The sequence below is a fragment of the Centruroides sculpturatus genome, unplaced genomic scaffold (genome assembly GCF_000671375.1).
Source record: "Centruroides sculpturatus isolate CEXI.00-Female unplaced genomic scaffold, Cexi_2.0 scaffold581, whole genome shotgun sequence".
NCBI lineage: Eukaryota > Metazoa > Arthropoda > Arachnida > Scorpiones > Buthidae > Centruroides > Centruroides sculpturatus.
The window spans coordinates 378,386-404,453 of record NW_019384797.1 but is presented as its reverse complement, the minus strand read 5'-3'; the positions used below and the strand labels follow the sequence as shown (position 1 = coordinate 404,453).

The 26,068-nt window shown below is 30.0% G+C and overlaps 1 protein-coding gene across 4 annotated transcripts in view; it reads right to left on the bottom strand.

Annotated features, from left to right (window-relative positions):
* The window catches only part of LOC111629429 (long-chain-fatty-acid--CoA ligase 5-like), a 58,690-nt gene that overhangs the window by 4,780 nt on the left and 27,842 nt on the right, over positions 1-26,068 (bottom strand). For 3 of the 4 annotated variants that reach the window (XM_023373329.1, XM_023373326.1, XM_023373328.1), the window contains exons 2-18: positions 24,999-25,172; positions 24,817-24,931; positions 21,629-21,696; positions 21,340-21,441; positions 19,181-19,280; positions 18,920-19,092; positions 17,805-17,837; positions 17,600-17,722; positions 17,458-17,535; positions 17,258-17,392; positions 13,384-13,466; positions 11,625-11,775; positions 9,651-9,723; positions 6,645-6,733; positions 3,189-3,305; positions 2,852-2,995; positions 2,672-2,773 (exon numbers count right to left, since the gene is read on the bottom strand). In XM_023373329.1, coding sequence (XP_023229097.1) covers positions 2,672-2,773; positions 2,852-2,995; positions 3,189-3,305; positions 6,645-6,733; positions 9,651-9,723; positions 11,625-11,775; positions 13,384-13,466; positions 17,258-17,392; positions 17,458-17,535; positions 17,600-17,722; positions 17,805-17,837; positions 18,920-19,092; positions 19,181-19,280; positions 21,340-21,441; positions 21,629-21,696; positions 24,817-24,931; positions 24,999-25,160 — 1,848 coding nt within the window. In that variant the 5' untranslated portion in view covers positions 25,161-25,172. The remainder of the gene's footprint in view (positions 1-2,671; positions 2,774-2,851; positions 2,996-3,188; positions 3,306-6,644; positions 6,734-9,650; positions 9,724-11,624; positions 11,776-13,383; positions 13,467-17,257; positions 17,393-17,457; positions 17,536-17,599; positions 17,723-17,804; positions 17,838-18,919; positions 19,093-19,180; positions 19,281-21,339; positions 21,442-21,628; positions 21,697-24,816; positions 24,932-24,998; positions 25,173-26,068) is intronic. The other variant, XM_023373327.1, reaches the window with a different exon arrangement.

Here is a 26,068-nt window from a genome sequence, read left to right as displayed (position 1 = left end):
TTATAAAAGATATTCTATCCAATTTTTATGTACAGTAGAGCCTCGATTATCCGACCCCCGATTAACTGACACCTCGGTTAACCAACCATCCTAGTCGGCAAATTTCAAATGTCTGCTAGTGATGTGACGCTACAATATTTGGCTATGTCATGGCCACTTTAATATTACTTTTACGTGTTTTAGCTGGCAACACTCATTCGACCATGAAAGGGAGCCAGTATTTAAACGAGGCTTAATTTTTAACGATACAATAGTGACGATTATTATTTTAAAAAATTTTTGTTAGGCTTAACATCGATGAAAATTCAACGCGAAGTAGGTTTATAGCGATATACTAATTATATGGCACTAATTACATGGGATATAATAATATACTACACTAATAATGGATTTTTTCATACTTTTCAATTATCCGACCAACCCCAATTGAGTCGGATAATCGAGGCTCTACTGTACTGCACTGAGATAAACAAAGTTAAATGATAAATCTGCTTTTGATTATTAACATCTGACTATTTTGCTAAGTAGAAAGATGTAAAGTACCAATTATTATTTAAATGAATAGTTTTACTATTTTTTTACAGAGTAAACAATTAATTAATCAAATTGTTGTCAAAGGTAAAACCAGCTCATAAAAAGCAAGTATATTTTAATGTTAACCTTTATTACATTATAATGCATTTCAGGTGCAAAGTCTGTTTCACTCGCACCCCTCTTCAGGGAAAATATTCAAATGATTGATTTAAATTATATTACAAAAAATACATCTGTATGTTGTTCAAAAATAACAAACTGACCTCTTTTGCTAAAACATACAACGCTCCACTTTTTCGATATTCTATCATCATTCTAACAGCCTTTTGTCTGTTTTCATGCTATTTTAGCTTACCACATCTGCACACGTCATCTATCGCCATCCCATTATTGAGATTAATAGTGCCATGTGTACTTACAATTGCAAAATTTTCCTTGAACCTTCGTAAATACTTATCTTTTTCTTTGTGAATTATTTTTACATTATTATTATTATTAATTAAACAACTGTATTTATTACAATCAGATGTCCATGGTGATTGGTTATTTTTTAAATGAATTATTGTTTCATGTTCTCTTACTCTAGTCCTGAATTGTCTTCCTGTTTCACCTATGTAAATTGCTGGTTTATTATATGTACATTTTAACTCAAACTATGCTAAATAGAAGTCATATTTCTTTATTTTTGATTTTATTATTTAGTTTGGCTGCTAGTACTACTGCATATTTTTCGTATATATCTTTAATGTAAGGGAATGACATATATATATACATATTATTGTCATCTTTTTTTATTTTTAACATTAAATCTGTTTTTTAAATAATCTACTGGGGTAAATGTTTAATATAAATGCATTTTTTTGCAGAGGCATAGCCTCTAAAGAAAGGTCGTCTCATAGTTATTTGTGGTGATTGGACATGGTGAAAAGAAGACATTTTTAGTGTCTGTTTCATATTTTTATTAAAATAAATGTATTTATTAATTCACTTTGTTGTTTTTCTCTATCTTCTGTTTTACATGTTATGATCGATATCTTAGATAATGTCACAAAATTATTTCTTTTAATTGTTATAGGACGATATGATTTAGAGTTTAGATTTTTATCCACATTGCAGCTTTTTTAATAATGTTTTATATTAAGTACATTTTTCCTGCGATTTATAGTTATGTCTAAATAATAATTAATTTCACTTTCAGATTTTAAAGTATCGCTAATGTATTCATTGTAATAAGTATGGATGTTTAATTAATAATAATAAAGTAAAAATAATTCACAAAGAAAAAAAGATAAGTATTTACGAAGGTTCAAGGAACATTTTGCGATTGTAAGTGCACATAGAACTATTAAACTAAATAATGGGATGGAGATAGATGACATATGGGCAGATGTGGTAAGGCCAAAATAGTGCAAAATCAGACAAAAGGCTGTTAGAACGATGCCTTTAGGGTAGAATATCAAAACAGTGGAGCATTGTATGTTTTAGCAAAAGAGGTCAGTTTGTTATAATGTAAATGATTTGAATGTTGTATTATTTTGTAATATTTTTGAACATCTGTATGTTTTTCCTCATTTAGATGTGTATTACCTGAAGAGGGGGCAAGTGAAACAAAATTTGCACCCGAAATGCATTGTAATGTAATAAAGGCATAGTTAAAAAGACAACGGTTATCTTCTGTCTTAAAAAAATTAAAAACTTCAAAGGTTAAAATGTTGTTTAAAAAAGTAAAAAACTGCACCATAAATAAATAAATATATTTTACTTATACAAGAACAATTCAAGTTTCTTATTCTGTGAACAAGAATATTTAAATAAACTCAGAACACTTTAAATCTGTGTTAAACATGTTTTCCAACTGCACATCAACAGAATGCAATTGAAACAATGTAATATATAAACCAGGAGAAAAAATGTATGACTGATGAGTGTATTATTTTAATATTAAACTGTAAAATTAGAGCAACAAAACAGCTGTAAAAGAAATTAATTGTTGTTACAATTTGTTGTTATTCTCATTACTATTGCATTTGTGTTTTGTAAAAAAAAAAAAAAATAGAACATTTATGTTTCAAAATATAAAAATTATCATTTTGCATAATTGATTTAACAATTCTAAACCATAAAATGAAAAACTAACCTTGTTTTTGCACATTTCATCCCAAGTGTCATTGATGGAATGGTCTAAGCACCACTGTTCTAAAACTTCTCTGTCAGGTACGACAATCCCGACGAGACAAGACTGCGTAAAAATGGTTCAATGTAAAATCAACACAGACCTTTTTAAATAAGATACTCAAATTTGAATGATTTGATTTACCTTTAGAGATTCTCCGTGAATAAAAATTTGTGCAACAAAAGTACTACGCGAATAAATATTTTCTATTTTTTCTGGCGCTACAAATTCTCCTTGGGCTAATTTGAAAATATGATTTTTTCTATCTATAATTTTCAAGGTACCATTCTGGAAAAGAAAAGCTTTGATTCTTAAGCATTTTCCATAGGCAACTAATTATTTTTAAAAAAATAACTTATAAACACTACTCCATTGAATGTTTTATAACGATTAAGATGAAATTTTCTGTATTATTGATTTGTACTCTAGCTTGTTAGTAAACTTAATTTTAATTTATCTATTATACAACAGGAAGACGTACAGGTAACCACATTCCAATGTCGCCGGTATGCAGCCAGCCTTCTTTGTCGAGAGTTGCTGCAGTTTTCACTGGATCTTTTAAGTAACCTTGAAAGACTGTTGTTCCTTTAACACAAATCTAAAGAAAAAAAATATGTAATTATAATTAATTTGATTTGTTAATGCAAGACATGAGTGTTTTCTTACATGGCTTATAAGGGGAAGCTCAAACATGTTTATTCTAAGGCATAAAAAAAGCATCCTGTAAAGCTGTAGGTTCCATCTTTTCTATTTAATTCAAAAATAATTGCAATTTTTATGGTCATGACAGCAGATCACTTTTGGACCCAGGGAATCAACAGATATTAAAAAAATAATTTTCATTTATGTGGATTATCTGAAAACTGAGCTTGAAATTTAAAAAGAAAATGCCAATTTTCTCAATAAACTTTAAATTTCTTCAATGTTTGATAGTTGGCAAGCAGTAAGAGTTGTAAGATGTAGAGCATTCACCTGCAGATTCTGTAGTCGCATTTTAATGCTTGCTGAAAGATTTTAATTTTTTTTTTTTACATTTCTCACTATAAACTGTGATGATTTTGAGCTATTATTATTTTCAGACAAATAATGCAAAGTAATTAAATAAAAGGAATATAATTAGGAAGGTAGTGAATTATTCAGATAAAAATCTAGCAAAGTGTTGCTTAATTTTAACAGCAACACTTAACAGATGGTGCCACATGCAATTTTATGATATTTTATTAAAAAACTAAGCTTTTTGCTAGTTTAGAATAATTGAAAATATAATTTTGAGTGTAGGGATGGTTTTATAAAAAAATTGCAAATGCTAGTAACGAGGAAATTGTCATTAAGTCAGACCCTACTTGAGATACAACACACAATCCCCTTTATTTCTCCACCCCCTCAACCTCTATCCTTCAAAATTGAACAGAATCAAACATCCTAATACAAACCTTCCTTCAATTTTTCAGAAATTTAACAAAAAATCACAGGAGTTAATAAGATTCAAAGAGGACAAACAAAATAGTGCACCCCCCACACACACAATTATAAAATCCCCAGGTTAGCGGTTTACCTCTGGCAATAACCCCTATCACTTGCCAACCATCAAAACATTTGAGGTATCAGTTCAGAAAATTGGCTCTTTTTATTATTATTATTATTTCAAACTGTCAGTTTTCAGACATAATTCACATAAATAAAAATTGTTATTTCAATATCCGTCAATTCCCCAGGTCTGAAAGCAATTCAGCATAATCTAAAATTTATGTTTTATTCAAGAAAATTGCAAAGTGAAACCTACAACTTACAGGGGAAACTTTTTAGTACCCCAGATTAGCCATGCAAAAGTTTATCCTAATTTGTACAATACATTTTTAAGTCCTCTTGTTACTCTCAATAATGTCAATTAGTGGCATCCACAATTGGATCAATAAAATATAAATAAAGAATAATAAAAATCAAATATTTTAAATGGATAGTATATAATTGGAATGGATCCGAACTCAAAATTCTTCATACTGATAGCTGATTATTGTGCGGTAAATGAATATACAATGTACAGAGTACAAAATATTAAATACCAATGATTAATGAACTTAATCTTCATGCAACAATTGTGTAAAATCATCATTAGCTAAATATATAAATAACCAACTAATTATTTGTTGGTATATTCATAATTGTAAATATTAACATATTAGACACTTATTGAAAGATAAATTGCTGAACATAAATCAAATATTTCATAATATTCATCAGGAACAGGAGTAAGAAAATTTAGAAGTCTCTTTTGAAAGAATTCTAAATTCTGAATTTTTAGCACTAATAATCAACCAACCATCAGCCAAATTAATTGGGCAGAAATTATGCTACAAATATTAGAAATTACGTGACAAGAACTAGTGCATTTATATTTAACAAATCAATAGTTTATTACAAACCACATGTATTATATACTGTTATTTTCATAATTCTCTTTAAAGGAAAACACTTTTAAATGAGACATCACAATCACAACAAAGGAAGTTCTCCAGGAATCATTTGAATTCAGAATGTAAACGATAGTTGGACAATTGAGGGAGCAAAGATTCAGTCTGTTGCAACAATGGAGAATTCAAGTTAAGGCTGCATGTTAAAATTTTCAATAGTTTGACTGGTGTATAAGATTTTCAGAAAATTACTGTCTGGTGAAAAATTTGTTATTAACATTATACATATGATATTGCATACAAGACCTTAAGTTGTTGCAATACTGTATGGTCAACTGGTACTGAATGGACAACTAATATACACAGTGGTGCCTTGACTTACAAGTGTCCCAACTTACAAGTTTTTTGAGATACAAACTGTCTCTTTGCCGATCTTTTGCCTTGTTGTGTGCGTTACCATTGTCTCTCATTTTCCATCTTTTCTTTCTTTATCTGTGCAGCAAACACCACAACATCCACAAAACCAGTTTATTGCAGTACATCCGATTGTGTTTTTATACAATATTCATTATATACAAGTACATTTTTCTTATTTAAAAACATGTAACAAAAAAATTGCAGTATTTCGAGGGGTCCAGAACATATTAATGGTATTTCAATTCATTTCAATAGGGAAAATTGATTTGACATACAAGTAATTTGAGTTACAAATTCCATCGCAGAACAAATTAAACTCTTAAGTCAAGACACCACTGTTTGTATATGATATTGCATATGAGATCTGTAACTTTAATGTCGTTACAAATTTCTTGTTGCTTCAGACACCAGTCATTTCAATATTAACAATTCCTTCTTCTCATTATCAAATACAGAAAATTTAAGTTTCTTTCTTGAAAACAACCAATATATAACTCATCTACCTCGGAAGTTTTTTCCATAAATGCTACATCATCCCAAAAAGAATACAATAGCAATTAAGTTAGTCTGATACTCTTTTTGAAATGTTAACGTACTGAGTGACATAAGTTATAAACAATTTATGTGGCTACAAACATACTGTATTTATGAAAATAGTATAAAATAATAAATTTCTACAAAAGTAGAAATCCCAGTTTAAGATTGTCACTAAAATCAAATTAATTGTATAAAAATTATACAGAATTTACTATTGTGACTCAATATCTCACTTATATGAACTGCTTTAGCATGGTTCATTTTAATGTTTGGTGAGTTGTTTACACTACTTAATTACTAATTATTTTTAATTGTATATTACATAAACTAAGTACTTTTTTAAATAATTCCTATTAGTAAAATATACAAATTTTCTTCATTCTGTTGATTTGATAGTATGCTTTAAGAAACCCTCTTTAAGTGAACTGATTAAAACTATAACTGTTCTATAACTGATAATTGCATACAATAACACTTTCAAAGAATAGTTATGCATTTAACTTTGATTTTTAATAATATTTGTTTGAATAAATACTACTCAAAAAATTGCATAATAGTTTATATACACTTACCTCTCCTTTTTTCTCGCTTGCAAAGTATTCCATTTCGGGGACATCTACTAACTTCACACTACAGCAAGGCAGAGGTGGACCCACGTGATCTAAAAATAATTTGCAAATAATTGATGACACTAGATTCTCTTAACTTTGATATATGACAACATACAAAAATACAGCAGAAACTGCCATATTTCCTTAATTGTAAGATGTGCCACAAGTTTGAAATCAAATTTTTAAATATTTTTATGGAAGGAAAAAAAATTAATTTAAGCAGTTATCAAGTTTTGTTAAATAACAAGTTAAAAAGCAATACGAAATACCATGAAACATAACATGTTTGACATAACTATTTTCATATTCCTCTGAAGAAGCATTAAAACAAATAGGATGCAGCATTAAAATGAAAAACAAATAGTTCCAAAAGCCATTTCAAATGTTAAAAAAGGAGGTTTAAATAAAATTCATTACCAGCAAAGCTTATTTAAACTGACATAAACATTGATTACACTGGGGGAACAAAATAAAAGTTTTTTTTGGCACACAAATGAAAATACCTGATCCTAATAGAATTTTTATGCTATTTTCAAATATATAAACAGTTTTTCTCCATCACATCTTTTTTTTTGTGACAGTTTAAATGTAAAACATATTTATTTAGATTTAGACCAGCGGGATACGCCAAGTTTCCCTTCAAAATACTGTGTGTGTCCTGTCCACAGTCTGTCTAATGTTACAGTCATCCTTCTGAAGAAGTAGGCTCATGATCATTTATGATCATACACAGAAAAAATTCAAATTGTGGGTAGTGGGAAATTTAGCAGGAATTATGTATTTATAGTGAAAGTTTAGCAAATTTTTCTGACACGTAAAAAATATGAATAATTTATTCCATAAACATAGAAAAATGTACATATAAAATCTAATTTATTTGAAAGGTTTTATTGCAGAAAAGTGAGATTCATTTTAGACTCAACATTCCTTCCAATTCCTTGTCCAAATATGTATTTGAGAATCCAAAAACAATAGATTTTTGAACATGTAAATTTATCTTATCTAAAATTGTCAGGGAAGAAATCCAGATGGGAATCCAAGAAATGCATTTTGAGGGACATATTATATCCCATATCTTTGTAAGATCCCATTCACAATTTCGCAGTAATTTGGAGCTTTGTGATTATCAAAGAAATTTTGCACAACATCTTTGAATGACTTCCATGATGACTTTTCAACTGTGCTTAAAATACTCCTAAATTTACAGTCTTGGTTATGTGGCCCAAAATAAAGACATCAGCTTGCTGCTCATGAAATACTTTTGTTCAAGTCCCTGTCAGAAACCTTAAAATTTTTTTTGTAATATCCTGGCTTTGTCAGACCCTGTTCACAGCCATCATTTGACTAAACTCACAAAGGGCATGATTAGAAAGAACCTCTAAGACTAAGAATGCACATGTGATTTTCTGTTGCATAATGAAAAATTGCATGTCAATTCCTAGGCTTAAAAGAAGCCTGGTTGCATCTTTTTAATCATTTCAATTATTTGGCACCCTATGTGCATATCCATATTAAAAAGTGTGTTTCATTTCTGCAACTACAAAACTGTGTGCTTAGTGCCCACAGAGTAGAATTAAACTGTGAAACAAAACATTAAATATTCTTGTTCTAAAATTTTACAATGATTTTTTTAAATATAAAATACAAAATGTAATTATGGATATTCTGAATATAAAATTATAATAAAATATAAAAAGTTGTGAAAATATTTTAAAAATGTAAAGCACTAAGGCAATAACTAAATTATCACAATCATACTGAAACAATATCTAGAATCATTGAATACAATATATAAACATTGAAATTAAGAGCAAAATTCAACTAAATTAAAAAATCAATTACACTAATTTCACTGTAAGAAATATAATAGTTAGCAAATGGAATAGATGTAAGAGTATAAGATCTATAAAAATCTAAGCATCCTCATAAAGCTGACTAGATAAACACAAAACAACTGGCATCCAATGAATTAATATACTTTTCTCTGACTGCACTTAAATAATAACCAAACTTCAACACTAACCTTTAAAAATGCAGCCTTTTTTTATTCACTTTTCAAACAACAAATCAAATAATTCCAAATTTCTATATAGAAATTTGATTTGTTGTTCCTGAAGGTCATTCAAATAGCCAAAAACATTTGAAAAGTAAATAAAAAAGGTTGCATTTTTAAAGGTTAGTGTCAAGTTTTGATAACGAATTAATAATTAATATAAAGATTTTTTTATAGAAACTTTCAAAAAGTCAAAGTTCCTCTTCAGAATATATATCACAGGTACTAAATCAATTATATTTAATGATCATTTCATTTACTTTTCATGGAAATGATACATTTTTAGTAAACATTTCCCAAAAAAATAATAAAATAAAAAGTTCCAAAATAAATATTTGTAATGTAGTTTTTTAACTCTACATAATTTTGTCTGTGGTGAGTCAGGAGTCGTATGCGGGGGAAGCAGTTACATTCAAGAAGTACTCACAGAGAGTAATATATTGCTTCTTTCAAGAAATGGATATTGGAAACAGGAAACATTGTTTATTGGAGTTTGGTTGTCTATTACATAAGAGACAGGAGTAGCCAGTCAGTCTCAAGCTTTGATACTTTCACCATTGTTGAGTGTTTTGCTGTCTTTTGGAGTTGCAGTCTGATAAAGTATTTGCACACACTACATTTTTTAACTTCCTAAAACAAGAAGCTTTCTTTTTAGTGTATTACTTCTACAGTGCAAAGTTTTATATATTTTTGCTCTTCAAAAGTCTGTATGTAATGAAATTTTTATAGTACCTCTTGTTTATTTTTTTATTTTCTGTTATTTATGTTTTGTTTTTAACTATGTTATTAATATTTCTACTCTAATTTTTCTAAACATTAGAAATATATATATAGTTTAATCAATCATTCAATGTTTTAAAGACTTTATAACCACTTATTCTTTTAGGATAAAATAAAACGATAAATCAACATACCAACATCTGGATCTCCTGGGATTGTTAAAGTACAGGGTGCTACACATTCTGTTTGTCCATAGCCTTCTATTACCTAAAATAAAAAATCTATTATTGATTTCTAAAGCTATTTTTTGAAGACAAGTTTCCAGTATAAATCTAAATTATAATTATTTGAAATAAAAAGCATACTAATGACAAAACACTTATCATCCAGACCAATGCTACCACAGATAAAATGAATAGCCATGGCCATTTTGGATTAAAAATTATGAATAAAAAAGATACTTTTTAAGCCACTTTTTACACCTTATTGAATTTAATCTATTACACAGTTATAACTGTTGAACATATATTAAGGATTACAATGTATATTATTGAAGTTATCATAATATCAAATTTGATCTGTTTACTGCATTTACTTGAATGTAAAATGCCATCAAATCTAAGATGCACCTTAAATTTTACATGCTCACCCAAGGATTTATTTTGAAAAAATAGAAAAAAGATAAATTATGTCAACAGAATCAGCTCCATTGACAAAAATTTGTTCAGTATTTATTGTACAGTTAAGTAAGTTATATATCATTGTCTTCCATAGTATCAAAGTTGAAAATCTCTTCACTTTCTATGTCAGACTATTCTAAATCAACTCTATTTGATGTTCAAGTCTTCCCACATGCAATCATCCTAGACGCCATTTACAGCACTGAAAATGTAACATTTCTTTAAAGAGATCTGCATAACATTTTCTGTGATTTTCATCCAACTATAGTTTGTCTATGGAGAGAATCAATTTTGATATTAACCAATGAGAATCAGCCATTGGTCACATAGTTGTGGCAAATGACTTCCAGTTTCTTCTACATTTGTTAGACATGTCACCACATTAAAAACAGTATTATAAAAGCTTCATATTGGGTACTGGAATATGAAGTTTGCTATGATTGTTAAATGCATTCTTTTACAGTTACCACATGCTATAAAAAATTAACATAATTAATGGAAAAGTCATTCTGCCCATCTAGTGAGAGAATAAAATCCAGCAATGAGTTGATTTGAAACATTTGAAATTTTGATGGTGCCATCTATTATGATATTTTATTGAAAAACTTTTTACCATTTTATAATAATTAAGAATATAAAAAGCTTAATTTTGAATGTAGAAATGGGTTTTATAAAAAATTGTAAATGCTAACAACAAATAAAATTGTCATTAAGTTTGACCCTACTGGATATATGACATACGATTCCTCTATCTCCCCACCCTGTCAACCTTTAACCACCACATTTTAACAGCATCAATCCCCTAATACACAAAACCTTACTGCAAAATTTAAGAAATTTCGTCAAAAAACACATGAGTTATTAAGCTTCGAAGAGGATGAACAAAATTGTCTCCCCCACACACTAATATTTCTGCATATAGAGAAAAAAAACACCAAAATTTTTTGCATTTCTCAACATCTCAAGGTTCTGAGTCCAAAAATGTAAAAATACATTTTTGGACTCAGAACCTTGAGATCTCAGAGGGTGTCATTTTTTGACCAATTGCCATACTTTCCCTGTTTTATATAACAGAGCTGGGAAAGTAATAAAATTCACATACTACCTAACATATTAAGTGTTGACACCATTAGGGAATGTGCGGATTGATTTAACTGAAGTGATACCAAGCGTGACATTACTCTCAAGTCAATTTTTTTCATAGACAGACTGCACTTATGATGCTGCTGTAATAAGTTAGACTAATGAAATCAAGCTAAATTGACATCTTAAATAATAATTATTATTATGAATATTGATGTTATAAAATCATTAAAAATAATGCAATAAAATTATTGACAGAAATAATATGCATGGCATTTTAGAGGTAGAGCTAATGATGACATATTACATCAAATCTGAGATGCACACTATTTTCAGAGTTACTAAAACCTGAAAAAGTTCATGTTAAATTCAAGTAAATATGGTAAATAATAACACAGATCTTACCACGCATCCTAAAGCACAACGGATAAATGTCAAGACGCTGCCTGAAAGAGAAGCTGACCCAACAACCATCAGACGTAATCGGCCGCCCATGCCCGCTCGAACCTGCTTGAAAACGAACCAGTCCCAAAATGTACTGTGACGAATTACAAACCTGAAATATTAAATAATCAATAATTTAACTGTAAAAATAATACAACATTAAGAGTAAGTATATTGTTCTCTTTAATAATACATGCAATATTTATAATCTATGTTTGATAAAATTTATTTAAAATCACGGCTATGTAAGAATTTTCAGATGTTTGCAATAAAATTACAAAAGGAAGACAAATTTACCAAAATGAGAGCAATACAACAAACAAATGTGAAGTATGAAATTATAGAAATAATTATATATTAGTATGTCTGTCATATTTCAAAAAGAATTTTATGAAGTTGATTCCAAAAGAAAAACTTTTAGTGTGTTATCTATATCTGTATTTGGAATCAAAAAGAGAGGTCTGCTCAAATATCTCATGAATAGAATGTCAAATGCCAAGAAAGTGTGGAACTTCAGTTCTTTGAAAACTTTTGTGTTAAACTGTAATTTTTCTTTGTATTGTAAAGAATTCAATGCACTTTGTCCTCATTACACTTCTTCATGAGTTACTTCTGGAGCAAGCATTACAATATGTTTCATCTATTTCAGAGAGAGTGAATTCTCCTGCTCACAATCCCTAAATTTGGATGCTATCATATACAGTAATACCTCGACTTACACGAACCCAGAGTTACATGATTTTCAAATCTCGTCAATTCATCTTTTGTTTGAGCACCACGCAACCCTTGATTACTCACTCTCCCCACACTATTGTTCAGCTGACATGTTCGGATGTGTCGTGCGGAATCGACACATAGCTACAATTTATTTTGTGTTATTTATTTCTGTATTTGTTATACCTACAGAGACTTGAGAGAGACTACTATGTCATCAAAATGAAGTAGAACTAATTCTTCTGCATCAAACAAGAAAAGAAAAACTTTTATCTTTGGAATGTAAAGTTAACATTGGGTATGTTCGTAAAGTCGAACGAGTTAAATGAGAATGACGTCATCGTTATTCCTATTTTGTTAGACTTTTCAAACGATTTGTTACTAACGCATTTAACTCGTTTGACTTCGATATTAAAGACTTCAATACAAAAATGAAAATTTGTGAATTGGCAAAGAAGTTTGATCTACCAGAATTGTCGGTCAGAACAATTATAAAAGGCAAAGAAATTCTCGAAGCTGTGAAAAATGCTCAATCTTTAAATTCAAGCATCATTCGTAAACGTCACAGTATTATCATTGAGATGGAAACAATGTTAAAATTATGGCGTAATAATCAAGTAAATGTGAAAAATTGTAAAATAATATAGGCCTAATTTGTTATACATATGTATTATCTAAGATTTTATTAAACATTTTTTTCTAAATTATTGTTTTCTTTAGTCTCCGGCCCCAATTAAAAATTATCTGTATGTATTTATATGTGAAATTATACCCTGACTTACACAGTTACTGCTCGGTCCCACCTATCGCGTAAGTTCGGGGTATTACTGTACAATTCTTCAAATCTAGATCCTTTAAATAAGCAACTCTGTTCTCAAACCTTCTGAATTTTTTCATAATTTCCAGGTTATGCACTTCTGATTCATTCCAACACATTTACAGAAAGGTGTTTGCATACAAGGGCTAAATTATACAAAATTCCTGAACATAAAATTTATGTAATTACCTGTCTAGATCAGCTTTTTTACTATTAAATGCTTTTTCTAACAGCCATTGTTTCCATTTGCTTCCACTAACGTTTGACTGAACCTAAAAACAAAAAATATTAAAAAATTATTTTATTATTTATTTATAAGCAAAATTAATTTTCACTAATATTTAAAATTTATATTTATAAATATATTACTTAATTCATAATTCTAAAAATTTTAATTGAATTATTATGAAATAATAATTTATATCCTACACTCCTCAAAGTAAAAGCACAACACCACAAAGGAATGTGTGTAGCCACAGGACCAGTAGAGATGATAAATATAAGCAAATGATTAAAAGGACAAACAAAGATATGCAACAGACATCTGTTTATTCAATGAGAAATATGGCAGTTATACATGCCACTATAAGGTTAGGCATATTATCAGTGAGGCAATTAATGGTTGCCTGAGGTATCCCTTGCCAAGCTGCATCTACTGTGGCATGCATATTGTCTATGGTACGTGAAGGTGGTCCCCAGAGCACCTTATGTAGGATGAGGTCCACAGGTGTTTGATAGGAGAGAGAACTGGTGAGACTGCCAGTCAAAAAAGGATGTCAATTCTATTCAGGCTGGTGAGAGTTCACCATGCAACATGCAATTGGGCAATGTCTTGCTGAAACACCATTTCGGATGCAACCTGCACCAGTGGCCAAACCACACATAATTCACTTGACATACTGGTCTGCTGTCAGTGTGTCAGAAATGTGCACCAGGACTGTCTAATGATTGAACATGATGCTTCCCCAAACCATGATGCCCAGTGGGGACATAGTGTGAAGCTCAGCAAAAAGGGCTGGCACAAAGCATTCCGTGGGATACAGCCACATTTGTCATTCCTCCACAGACAGAAGCAGGATTCATCCGTAAACAGTACCTGATGCCATTCAATGGTCCAGTTGCGATGCTGACAACACTATGCCAGGCTTGCAGTCCTCTGTCAAGTGGTTAATGGCACCCCTGTTGTGAATGGTTTGAATGGACATAGATGGACTACAAGTGGCTTTGGATGTCACATGCCATGGCAAATCCCAATGGGCCATTCAGCAAATCTGCCAGTCCATGCACACCATTGTGTGCTGATGCAATCCCCTTCCTCTTTGGTGTGTTTGCAGATATTCCTTTGTCCATCATGTCACCCATTGCTGGATGGTAGTCAGGTTGTGCCCAACATGCGTGGCAACTGCATGCATCAACAAACTGAGGTCGCTCAGCTTCAAGATATGTTCTTGTTCCCCAGCCATTAACTGATGGTATTCAGCCCACTGTCATCTCCAAGGCATTTTCTACACTTCTTCAAAAGTTCAGCTGCTGCAAACAGTCACTGATAGCATTTATGACCCCAAGCCAACTGCTGGTATTTTTAGCTCAAAACTTGGGTACCACATTCCACGAAATATGAACTTAATCATTTACATATTTATGTCACCTCTACCGGTCCTGAAATTTTCATGTGGCTACATGTATTCCTTCATAATGCTACAATTTCACTTTTGAGGAGTACAGTAGAGCGCTGTTTATCCGAATCAATTGGGGACTGGGGTTGTCGGATAACCGATTATGTACAAAAGAATACATTAACCTATCCCATGTTGAAATTCTTCTCTGTTGCATGTCGCTTTGCGTTGAATTTTCGTTGATGTTAAGCCTAACGTAAATTTCTTAAAATAATAATCGTAGCTATTGTATCATAAAAATTATTTCTTTATTTTGTACAAACAAAATAAATATATTGAAAAATATAAAAACAAAAAAATTATATTTTGGAAGTTAATCTAGTATCAAAAACTATAATATATAAATTTTCATCTACAAGTATGTATTTTCTAATATCAGGTATATTAAATTAAACAAAAAACTGTTTTCTGTAAAACTCTGTAGCATTATCTGTAAAGCCAGTATAATAAGTCCTGATATTAGAAAATACGTACTTGTAGATGAAAATTTATATATTATAGTAAGTCAAGGACACTGAGGCATTTTAATTAGTATCAAAAACATTTGATTCAGCACGACACAGTCCGACTGGAATGCTTTTGGTTGATCGGCTTTTGGATAAACAACGCTCTGCTGTATATAAGGTGTGTCCCATAACTATAAAGGCACAACTTGTTATGTAAATAAAAGCTAAACTAATCATCATATAACAAAACTAATTTAATTTTGAGGTAGTTACAACTTACAAATAAACATAAACAATATAATTACATGATTATTTAGTAACAACTTAACAATAAATTAATTTAAATCAAAATCATGTTTCTTGCTGTAAAAATATAAAGGCAGATTCAACTTTCTAACAATAGAGGTCATACGGTACTACAGTATAACTACCACATATTTAAAATGTTTATTTATGTTACATATTGATGTAAATGAATTGTTTTTCATCATGGGACATGAAAAACCCTTAACAGATGTTTAAAAGGGCAAGATTTCTGCTTTAAGAGATAAAAATTACTCAGTAAAAGCAATTACAAAAAATATTAATCATTCTCCAACTGTAATTGACAATTTCATAAAGCTTAGAGACAAATACAGACAAAAGAAATCAACAGGTCGACCTTCAAAGCTTACAAATAGAGGAAAATGTAGTATTTTGAGAGAAATCAAAAGCAACTAAACATCTTTACAAAAACTAGCATCAAAACTGGAGTTTAATGTATCTAAATCTATGATTAGAAGAATTGTTAGTACACGTCATCATCTCACCTAAGAAGAGAAAGCCTGCACCATCACTAACCCTTTCTATGAGCAAAAGCACTTGCAGTGGGCATGGGAGAAAATAGGATTGACAGCCACATAAAAGCACATCATCTGGAGTAATGAGAAGTTTAATTTCAATGTAACAGATGGTTGCACTTGTTATTGGCATGATTTGAGGAGCGAGGAAGAAATATTTTCAAAATGGCAGCAAGGGGGAGGGTCAGTGATGGTATAGGGTTTAGTTTGTTTGGCAAAACAAATATTGCATTCCTCATTGGCTGAATGAATGCAAATCATTATCAAGACATGTTAGAAAGTTATCTTTTGCTTTGGGCTAATGTAATTGCTGATGTAAATGTTGGAAATCATTGGTTTTTCCAACAAAATTCACACAGCTAAATCAACTTATGGCTGGTTTTTAAGTAATGGAGTCCCAGTTATTGATTGGTCAGCTCATTACCCAGTTTGAATCCAATGGAAAAACCTCTAGGGAATCTTAGCTAGAGCTGTATATGCTAATGGGTGACAACATAACAGTGTAGATGAGTTAAAACATGCAAGTAATATTCAGTGGAAAAAAATAACTATAATAATCCTTCAAAAACTTATACAATTGATGTCAGACTGTATCTACAAGGATATAAAGAAAAAGGGGAAGTGTATTTGTTATTACTTGTTTATATTAAAGTTTTGTAACGATACTATCGACTCTTCTAGTGATTTTGTATTATGCCTTTATATTTTTGGGACAGCAAGAAATGTGATTTTGATTTAAATTAATTTATTGTTAAGTTGTTAAACAATATANTTATTACTTGTTTATATTAAAGTTTTGTAACGATACTATCGACTCTTCTAGTGATTTTGTATTATGCCTTTATATTTTTGGGACAGCAAGAAATGTGATTTTGATTTAAATTAATTTATTGTTAAGTTGTTAAACAATATAATTACAAATTTTTTAGTATGTTTATTTGTAAGTTGTAACTACCTCAAAATTAAAATAGTTTTGTTATATGATAATTAGTTTAGCTTTTATTTGCATAACAAGTTGCGCCTTTATATTTATGGGACACACCTTATTATATTATTATTATAATACTAATCTAGTATAATAAACTAAATTTTTTCTAAATACCTTATCATATATTCTGTTTAATAGCCGAGGTACACAAGGAGATAAAGTAGGCCTCAAACTTCTCATATCCTCCACTAATATCTTAATGTCTCCTTGATAAAATCCTACTGATCCACCAGTCATGTAAAGAGCAACCTTTAATGAAACATTTTTTTTAAAGGTAATTTCATTCAAACATTAAATATGACAAACATATTTACCTGACAGCAACGTTCTAACATGTGAGCCAAGGGTAGAAATGAAATCATGACATCATTTTTAGTTGGTGCTATATTTCCCTGTATAAAAAATAAGTAAATTATGTGCTCTTTAAACAAAACACAAAAATTGTAAATGACTTACCAGTTGACTCATTACAGATGAAACATTTGCAATTATATTCCCATGAGTGAGCATGACACCTTTGGGAGTACCAGTTGTGCCGCTTGTATAACATACAACTGCCAAATCTTTGGGCGATGGTTTCTGTTTTAAAATATTTACACAATAACTATAAAGCTTTATAGATATACTCGTATAAATAACAAAATCGTTAAAAATTCTTTACCATTGGACTCTTTGGATTAGTACGCCCAGATTCCTAAAATAAAATATTATTATTATTATAAAATATTCTAAAGCAAATCATTCTAACATAGTTTTATTCTAAATAATTTCTTGATGTTGAAAATGTTGGACTTAAATTTTATCTAATCCCAAACCCTTCAAAACAGAGGAAACCCATTAAACATTAAGCTCTCTCTCTCTCATATGTGCAGTTGTTTTTATCATCATTTATTTGACAATTCAAAAATTTAACTAATACTCAAAATAAATCTTACATTTTTTTTTACAAATAAACAGTTTCACTTACATATTTACATTGAGAATAATAAACATATAATCTGTGATTGTGTGTTACATTTGTGAAAAGTACAGCAACACCATGAATTGGTCATGATTATCACTATTAAACCTAATAAACACTAACATTTTTTACTACAGACTTAAGGGATAATACCAGACTACATAAACCAGTGGCACATGACGAGCGAGTCAGAGTTGCCAAGTCTACTACTTGCTAACTTTTTATTTGATCACTTCATATTTTGTGAGTATCAAAACACTGAATTCAATAATAAAAATCCTGGTAATTATTATCTATAGTTTGCAATTCAAGTAAAATTTCCTTAAAATCAGTTCATGATTTATTTAACAATAAGTTTAAGAAAAAGTGTTTCATTTACATAATTTTATAGACAGACTGAAAATTCTATATTGTCGACCCCCCTATAACACTGTTGATTATTTCATTTTATATGAATTCCATGTTGTACGAGTCACTTAGATTTTACAAATACGTGAGCTGTTCACAGCCCGGCACATGTATTTGTGAAATCTAAGTGACTCGTACAACATGGAATTCATATAAAACGGAATAATAGGGGGGATCAACTGTATGTCAAAATAGTAAATATGTGAAGTTAAATTAGTTTAAACTAGTGTTTAATATTTATGTTAATGGAATAACATAATGTTTTTCTAATTGTTTGTTGTACAATTAGAAAACAAAATGTGTTTTCTAATTGTATTTATTGCTAAACTGATTAGAATTGTCCTATTATCAGCATTGTTTTTGCGAGACTATTGGTTTTAATAAAGAATTGGTTAATTTATACTTACTTCTACATCTTGAAATAATAAAATTTGTATTCCATGCTTTTCAGCTAACTGTTTTATTTCATCAGAAATATCCTTCATAACAATGATTGTTTTCAATGTGGGAATTTCAGAAATCTCATCCAGAAGTGTTTTAGCCTTCTCTTCTTTATCACAAATTACAATAGTTATTTCAGCTAAAAATAATTTAAAAAATAATCTGTAAATAGTTTATTTATACAAAAATTAATACATATTTAAACATGATTTTTATTGTGTCCTTACCTTGATTAATAATAAACGTACAAGAATTTGGACCCAAAGTGTCATACAAAGGAACAGCCACCATAGAATGATAGTAGCAAGCTTGCTCTGATATCACCCACTAAAAAGTAAAATAAATTTATACCATTTCAAACTTTTTTGATGATTAATATACTTGTTCTTTTACATATCAGTTCTACCTTGTATTGTTTTTGTGTGGTGTTTACAAAGAATACAAACAATGTATAGATATTTTCAAGCAGATAAAATACCAGAAGTGCTAAAGCAAGTATTATCTGACAAAGAAAGTGATGAAATGGATACTTTTGATGTAAAGTATGCAAACTTCATGGAATCAAACAAATTTTGTGCAATTTGTGTTTGTGAAGTAGATGCTGATGATGATCTTTGTAGGTGTTTGCATTTTGCAACCTGATCGTCCTTCATGTTCAAGTTACAGGAATAGACAGAGAACTAGAGTATCATCATCAAATAGGACAGTATTTTACATACAATTTAATATACAGTAATACCCAGAACTTACGCGATAGGTGGGACCGAGCGATAATCACTTAAGTCAAATTCGCGTAAGTCGGGGTATAATTTCGCAATTTGAGTAAAATCCAAGTCGGATGTATGTAAGCTAATAAATGTTCTTGTTAATCTTATCTCGTCTTTTGATTCGTTCACGGTTGCAAGAAATCGCCACATAGAGTCTCTCGAGTCTCCATAGATATAACAAACACAGAAATAAATAACACAAAATAAATTGTAGCTGTGTGTCCATTCTGCGCGACACGTCCAAACATGTAAGCTGAACAATAGTATGGGGAGAGTGAGTAATGGAGAGTTGCATGGCGCTCAAACAAAAGACGAATTGACAAGATTTGAAAATCGCGTAACTCCAGTTTCGTGTAAGTCGGGGTAGCGTAAGTCGAGGTATTACTGTACATAATTTTTTAACATTAAACTCACATGTACATATTCCTAAATATAGGTTTACGTAAACTGCAAATATAAATATGCCATGTGCTAGGTATTATATCCATTACATGTGTACAATTTCCTTATCTCTGAAATTATTTCCTTAATCTATTCACTATGTTGACTATAATTATGCAACAATTAAGAAAGAGTTTTGAAAAATAAATGCAAATGTAAATTCGTATAAACATAGCATATTTACCAAATAAAATAAAGATTCAGTGTTGTAAAAAGTACAACACTTGCTTGCTTACAAGAAAAATTGTTACTCACTTCACAGAAAGGTTAATCATTTAAAAACAAGCAAATACTTTACAAGTTAAGTTATTGAAGGCATTGAGAAGTACTTTCAATATCCATATAAATTTGGTCAAGTAGGAAGGAACAGCATCTAGGTCAAACCATCCATAAAAACTGAGAAACTGATCAATACTCAATCCTAGCTCTCTTGGAGCAGCATATCATCTATCCAGTCATCTATTATTTATATTATAAAACTATTTTTTATTATACATATTCTTATAATATATCATCTAAGTCAAGGTTTTTCAAACATTTTTGGCAACTACCACTGTCGAACTGCTGATATAACTGTATTGAGAAATAATAAAATTCAAATGATTAATCTGATGACCAGGGCAGTGAAGGCATTACTCTGAAACTAGTCCAGAGTAATGCCTCAAAAATTTTTCATAGGCAGAGTCAATCATGCTTTATTCCTCACTACCTGTTTACCCCATATTGTTGGTCTGGCCAAACCTATGATGGGCTCCTCTTAAGAGCACACAGGGAAGATAGAATTAATAATGCTTAATTTGTAAATTAATTCTTAAACTGTTTCATTGATACATTTGTCTAATCTAAATTAAAAAAAAGCTAACTGTCAGTCTATTGTGCTGTACATGATTTTATACTTTGTATGCTACTATGAGCATACATTCCTCATACAATCTGATATATCTACGTGTACCACCAGAGGTAGGCATACTGCACTTTAGAAGTCTACAATATCTTAATATTGCCAATACAAAAACTTAGATACTTATCTTCAGGAGTTAATTCAAGAATTCAAGAAAATTCAAAAGTTATATGGTAAATTTTTTCAAATTGTCACATGTGAAGTAATTTAATCAATTTATCAAATTATTTAGAATATATAGTCTTGAAGATAATTGTTATAACTTTCTACAGCTTACCTCAGCACAGTTCTGCGAATAAATACCAACATACGTAGAAGTTCCAGCCTTCACACCAATGTGAATTAAACCTGAACTGAAATTTTTTATCCTGTTCATTACCTAAATAAATCAATAAAAATAAAACTAATAAATCAACTTCATAATTTTAATGCACCTTATATTAAATATTACAGAACTTTAATATATACTACATTTTTCCTAATTAAATAAATATAATCATTTTAGATATTGTATACTAATATTTATTAAACATTAATTATTTTTATTAGACAAATTACTACTTTACTTCATTATAGGTTAGCCAATGATATCCGTGATCTTTGGATGGTCTCCAACCCAAACACCTTCCGTCACCTAGAACAAACATTTCATTAAGAGAAACATTCTGCACATAATAAATCGCTAATTTAAAGCGGCAAGTTGAGCTCCTACACAGAAAACTTATTTAACCCTATCTATTCCACAAGCCAGTGGCTTCCAACCAGGATGCTGTAACAATTCTTCAGAACTGCATTGAAATATAGTGCCAAACAGTGCTATAACACTTACAAATATTACTAAATGTATAAAAAGTGCAATAACTATTGATAAAGTAGTAAAGGTGCCACAAGAAAAGTTATTAAATTGGGGTATCACTATTAGAAAAAAAGCTGAAAACACTGCCATAGGGACTAACCTTTTCCCAAAATACTCATCCCCAGTTTAACCATACGAAGGAGCACAGGACATATTTCTAGGTCAAACAACTCACAAATATTTCCAAAGATACAGCATTCAGATTTGAATATGGACCTATCAGAGGCAGATCAAAATCATTAGGCAATTGGCACATTATGACTGACAATCAATTCAGAGTCATGTTGCCATGACAATAGCAGTAGGACAACCAACCACTAGTTCCAATCAGACAGATTTAAAAAATGAAGTATTTGTAGTCGAGTCACAGAGCTTTGAAGATACAGTTAATCAGATTTTGGATTTATGAAGATTTTTTGGAATTATTAATAAATGAAGTAATATAATATATACAAATTTATGATATTAGTCTGGCAGATTAGAAGGCATTTTTAAAAAAAAACTACAAAAAATTCAATAATTAGCCAGTGTTTTAATTTGTAATACTCATTCTGATTGGTAATAAAAAATCAGTCATTAATTTAATTAATTAATTAATATAAGCATACTCAATGCAAATGCTTTTACTAGTAGTTAGTCATAGTATGAAATTGTCCTTACTCTCTCAGCCATCTGACAATGATAAAATTCTTTTACACAGAAATGAATTTTGACAATTGCTATTTTTGTACAAATATTTGTTAAAACTAAATTAAGTGCAACTTTTTCAGATTATTTCATAACATTACACAAAAATACTCATTAACATATTTAAACTTCACGTATAGCACCAATGCCAAAGTTATTATTTGTAAAGTATTAAAAAGCACAAAATATGAAAAATGTTTCTTGCAATCAAGAATAGAACAGGATTAACAGGAAATACACATCAAAATAAAAAGTTGAAGAATTATGGGTCTCCTGGCAAATTTTGATCCAGCTGTGAACTATTGATTCTTGCCACAGACATCAAGATCACAAACTCCCAATGACTTTACATACATTCATCAGTTCAACTAGAACTTTGTAATAATGATGATAATTCTAATTTCTTTAATAACCAATTTATTATCTTATGAAAATTTATCACCCCTTCAGGATGTCCAAAAAGTTATTGTGCAGTCAAAAAGCTTAAAAGAAAAAAATTGAACTCTTATATACAATATTGCAGTTTCTCCTACAGAAAATACCAGAAATATCCCCCGAGGCATGAAGACATATCTGCACACAATGCACATATTATTGAATGTATTCTATAGGATGGTGGGAGCGATCTTTTCAACGTGTTGGGTAATTGCAGTCTTCAGCTCCTCCAGCATGTGCAAATTTTCTCATACACCTGTCCTTCAGTGAACCCCAGAAATACTGCAAAGTGCAGGACATACAACATCATACATATAACTTTAATGTCATTACAAATTTCTCACTGCACAGTAACTTTTCAGACATCCAGCATATTTGTTAGCAGCATTGAATGCTTATTGAAATACTGAAACTCTTGCAAATTACTCTTAAAAATTATGATAATGCTTATACTGTATAACACTACCACAATTCAACATACCAATTGGACAATCAGAAATTAATGCCCACTTTTATGAAATAAAACTGTTTATTAAATAATTTGGTGCTAAAGATAAATAATGCTACCATCTTGTAATTAATATGACTAGAATTAAATTAATAAATAAATTAGAATATCTATAAGATAAGATTGATGTAGAGCAGGAATGTCATTCAATTATGTCAATTCTATTTGATTTTCCAATTAGTGTATTGAATTGTGGTAGTGTTAATAAATTTTTAAACATTTCCAAGCAAATGGATAGTAGAATGACCTTGACAACATTGTTTTTTAGGAAAAATTGAATATTTTATTATAAAAATAAACTTGCAAGACTGCAAAAGCACAAATTGTAAAAAGGTGGTCATTTAAATGGACAAGATATACTGCAGTTTAAAGAAAAAAAATCAAATTACGATCTATCAGTTATTTTCTGAAATAAACTTAGAGCAAATGGTACAATTCATATTCCATTTCAAAACATCAATGGTTATTATTATTTTAGAAAAAACATACAAAGCATATTTTGAACAATTTGCACTAATTATGAGCATTTGTTAAAGGAATTTCATTATTAATTATTGTGTACAGCACAAATTCAAATATGCTTGATTCCAATAACTGTAAAGTTGTCTGTATGAATATTCATTATTTTCTTTGAATGGATTTATTATGATTACAACACATGTTGATAACATTCAGTATCTTAACTAAATACTTAATATTGTTTTATTAACTCATAATTGCTAGCGACAGGGTCTCGGTGACTGATGCTAGTATCATGCATGATACAGTTACATGGTAGTGGAGAGCTATACACTTTATTATGCTCTGATAAATCGGTCATTTTCTGAGATGTGTAGCAAGTGGTTGCCTTGTTATCAATGATAGAGATAATAACATATACAGGTTACACTGATCATTGGGATATTTACCTTACCAGTGGAGAACTTGAAGATAATAGACAGTAAAGAATTTTTTAAAGAACTTGAGGATAGTCTTTATTATGCTAAATATCATTATATGCTAATAAATACTGTATATTGGTAAGTAAATAATTTTTAAAAATATTTCTCTGTATCAACATTTTATATAGGGTTACAGTTACCCAATAGCAGTTGTGTTAAAATTATTTTTTGGTGCTTATTAAAATTATTTTATGAGATTATTCTTATTAAAAATTTTAAAAAAATGCACCAAGTCTTGTGGTGAGATTCAAGTAAAACAGATTCGTAATAAGTAAATTTTTGTCATATTTATAACATAACAGTTATTTGGGAAAGAAGAAAACTTACCCGAGATTCTCACACCACGACACATGGCCTCGAATAATGTTTTTGCATCTTCATATAAATATTCTAAGTGTTTTTTATTCTTGCGTAAAAAAGATTCTCTAATACCTTCATCATTCTATAAACAAACAAGTACTCATAAAAATCATTGTTACCGCCAACAACATAAAAATAAAGAAACTTACACTTACTGGTGCGACTTCTGACTGACTGTCTAATTTAACAGATGGTCTGACTGTTGTCAAACAAGACGATAAATAAATAGTTACAGTAACTGCTGCCGCACCCGCCACAACGATAACAAGTGCCCCAAGAGGCCCACCAACATATTGAAGAATACTATACATATCTCTGAGTACCTAAAAAGGAATAAAATGTCATTATAAAAACTGCATTTGAATACTTGTAAGAAAGTTTTTACGTGTTATGCCATTCTTTCAAATAATTAGGAAAACCTTTAAAGCATACTATTTAATCTGAATTTAAAATTAACACAATCATACAATATTAATAATATGTGAAAAGCAGGGGAAAAAAAATTATCCAAAAGATTCTTCACAAGTCAACTGAGTATGAATTATCTGGAAATTGATTTTGGTGCAGCCTAATAATAGAAAATATGAAATTTTCACAATGATTAATAGTCATCTTCTGCAGGGCCACTATTTTACTTTGTATACAAACTTAAAAAAACTGCAATAAATAATTTTTACATGATAATTTTTATTTTGAATTCAAAATTTCATCATTACATTGAAAGACTGATGCTTGTTTTTTAGTAATTTGACAATTTTTTTTATTATTTCTTATCATTCTTACACATTAAATTACTATGTCTTAACCTTTTTCTTTATTATTGTACGAGGAGGCTTCAAAAAGTTCATGGAAAAAGGATAGTATAAAAAAAGATTTCAGTTATGATGTTTATTTTTCAACATATGCTCCATTATGATCGATACACTTCTGCAAATGTTGATACCAGCCTTTAAGTTCGTCTGAGTAGAACTGAGGGTGTTGTGATCTGAACAATGTCAGAACCACTCTTTTTACATCTTCAGCTGACAAAAAATTGGTACCTTTCAGCGACTTATCCATTTGTAGATTGTTGACTTCTTTGGAGCGTTATCACCATAAACTTGTTTCAGAGCATCAACGATTTGCCTATTCTTTCAACAAAGTTTCACCATGAACTTTGTTTCTTCTGGTCTCAATTTTGGTGGATTCCATGTTGCTTGAATGACGCTTGGCTTTCAAC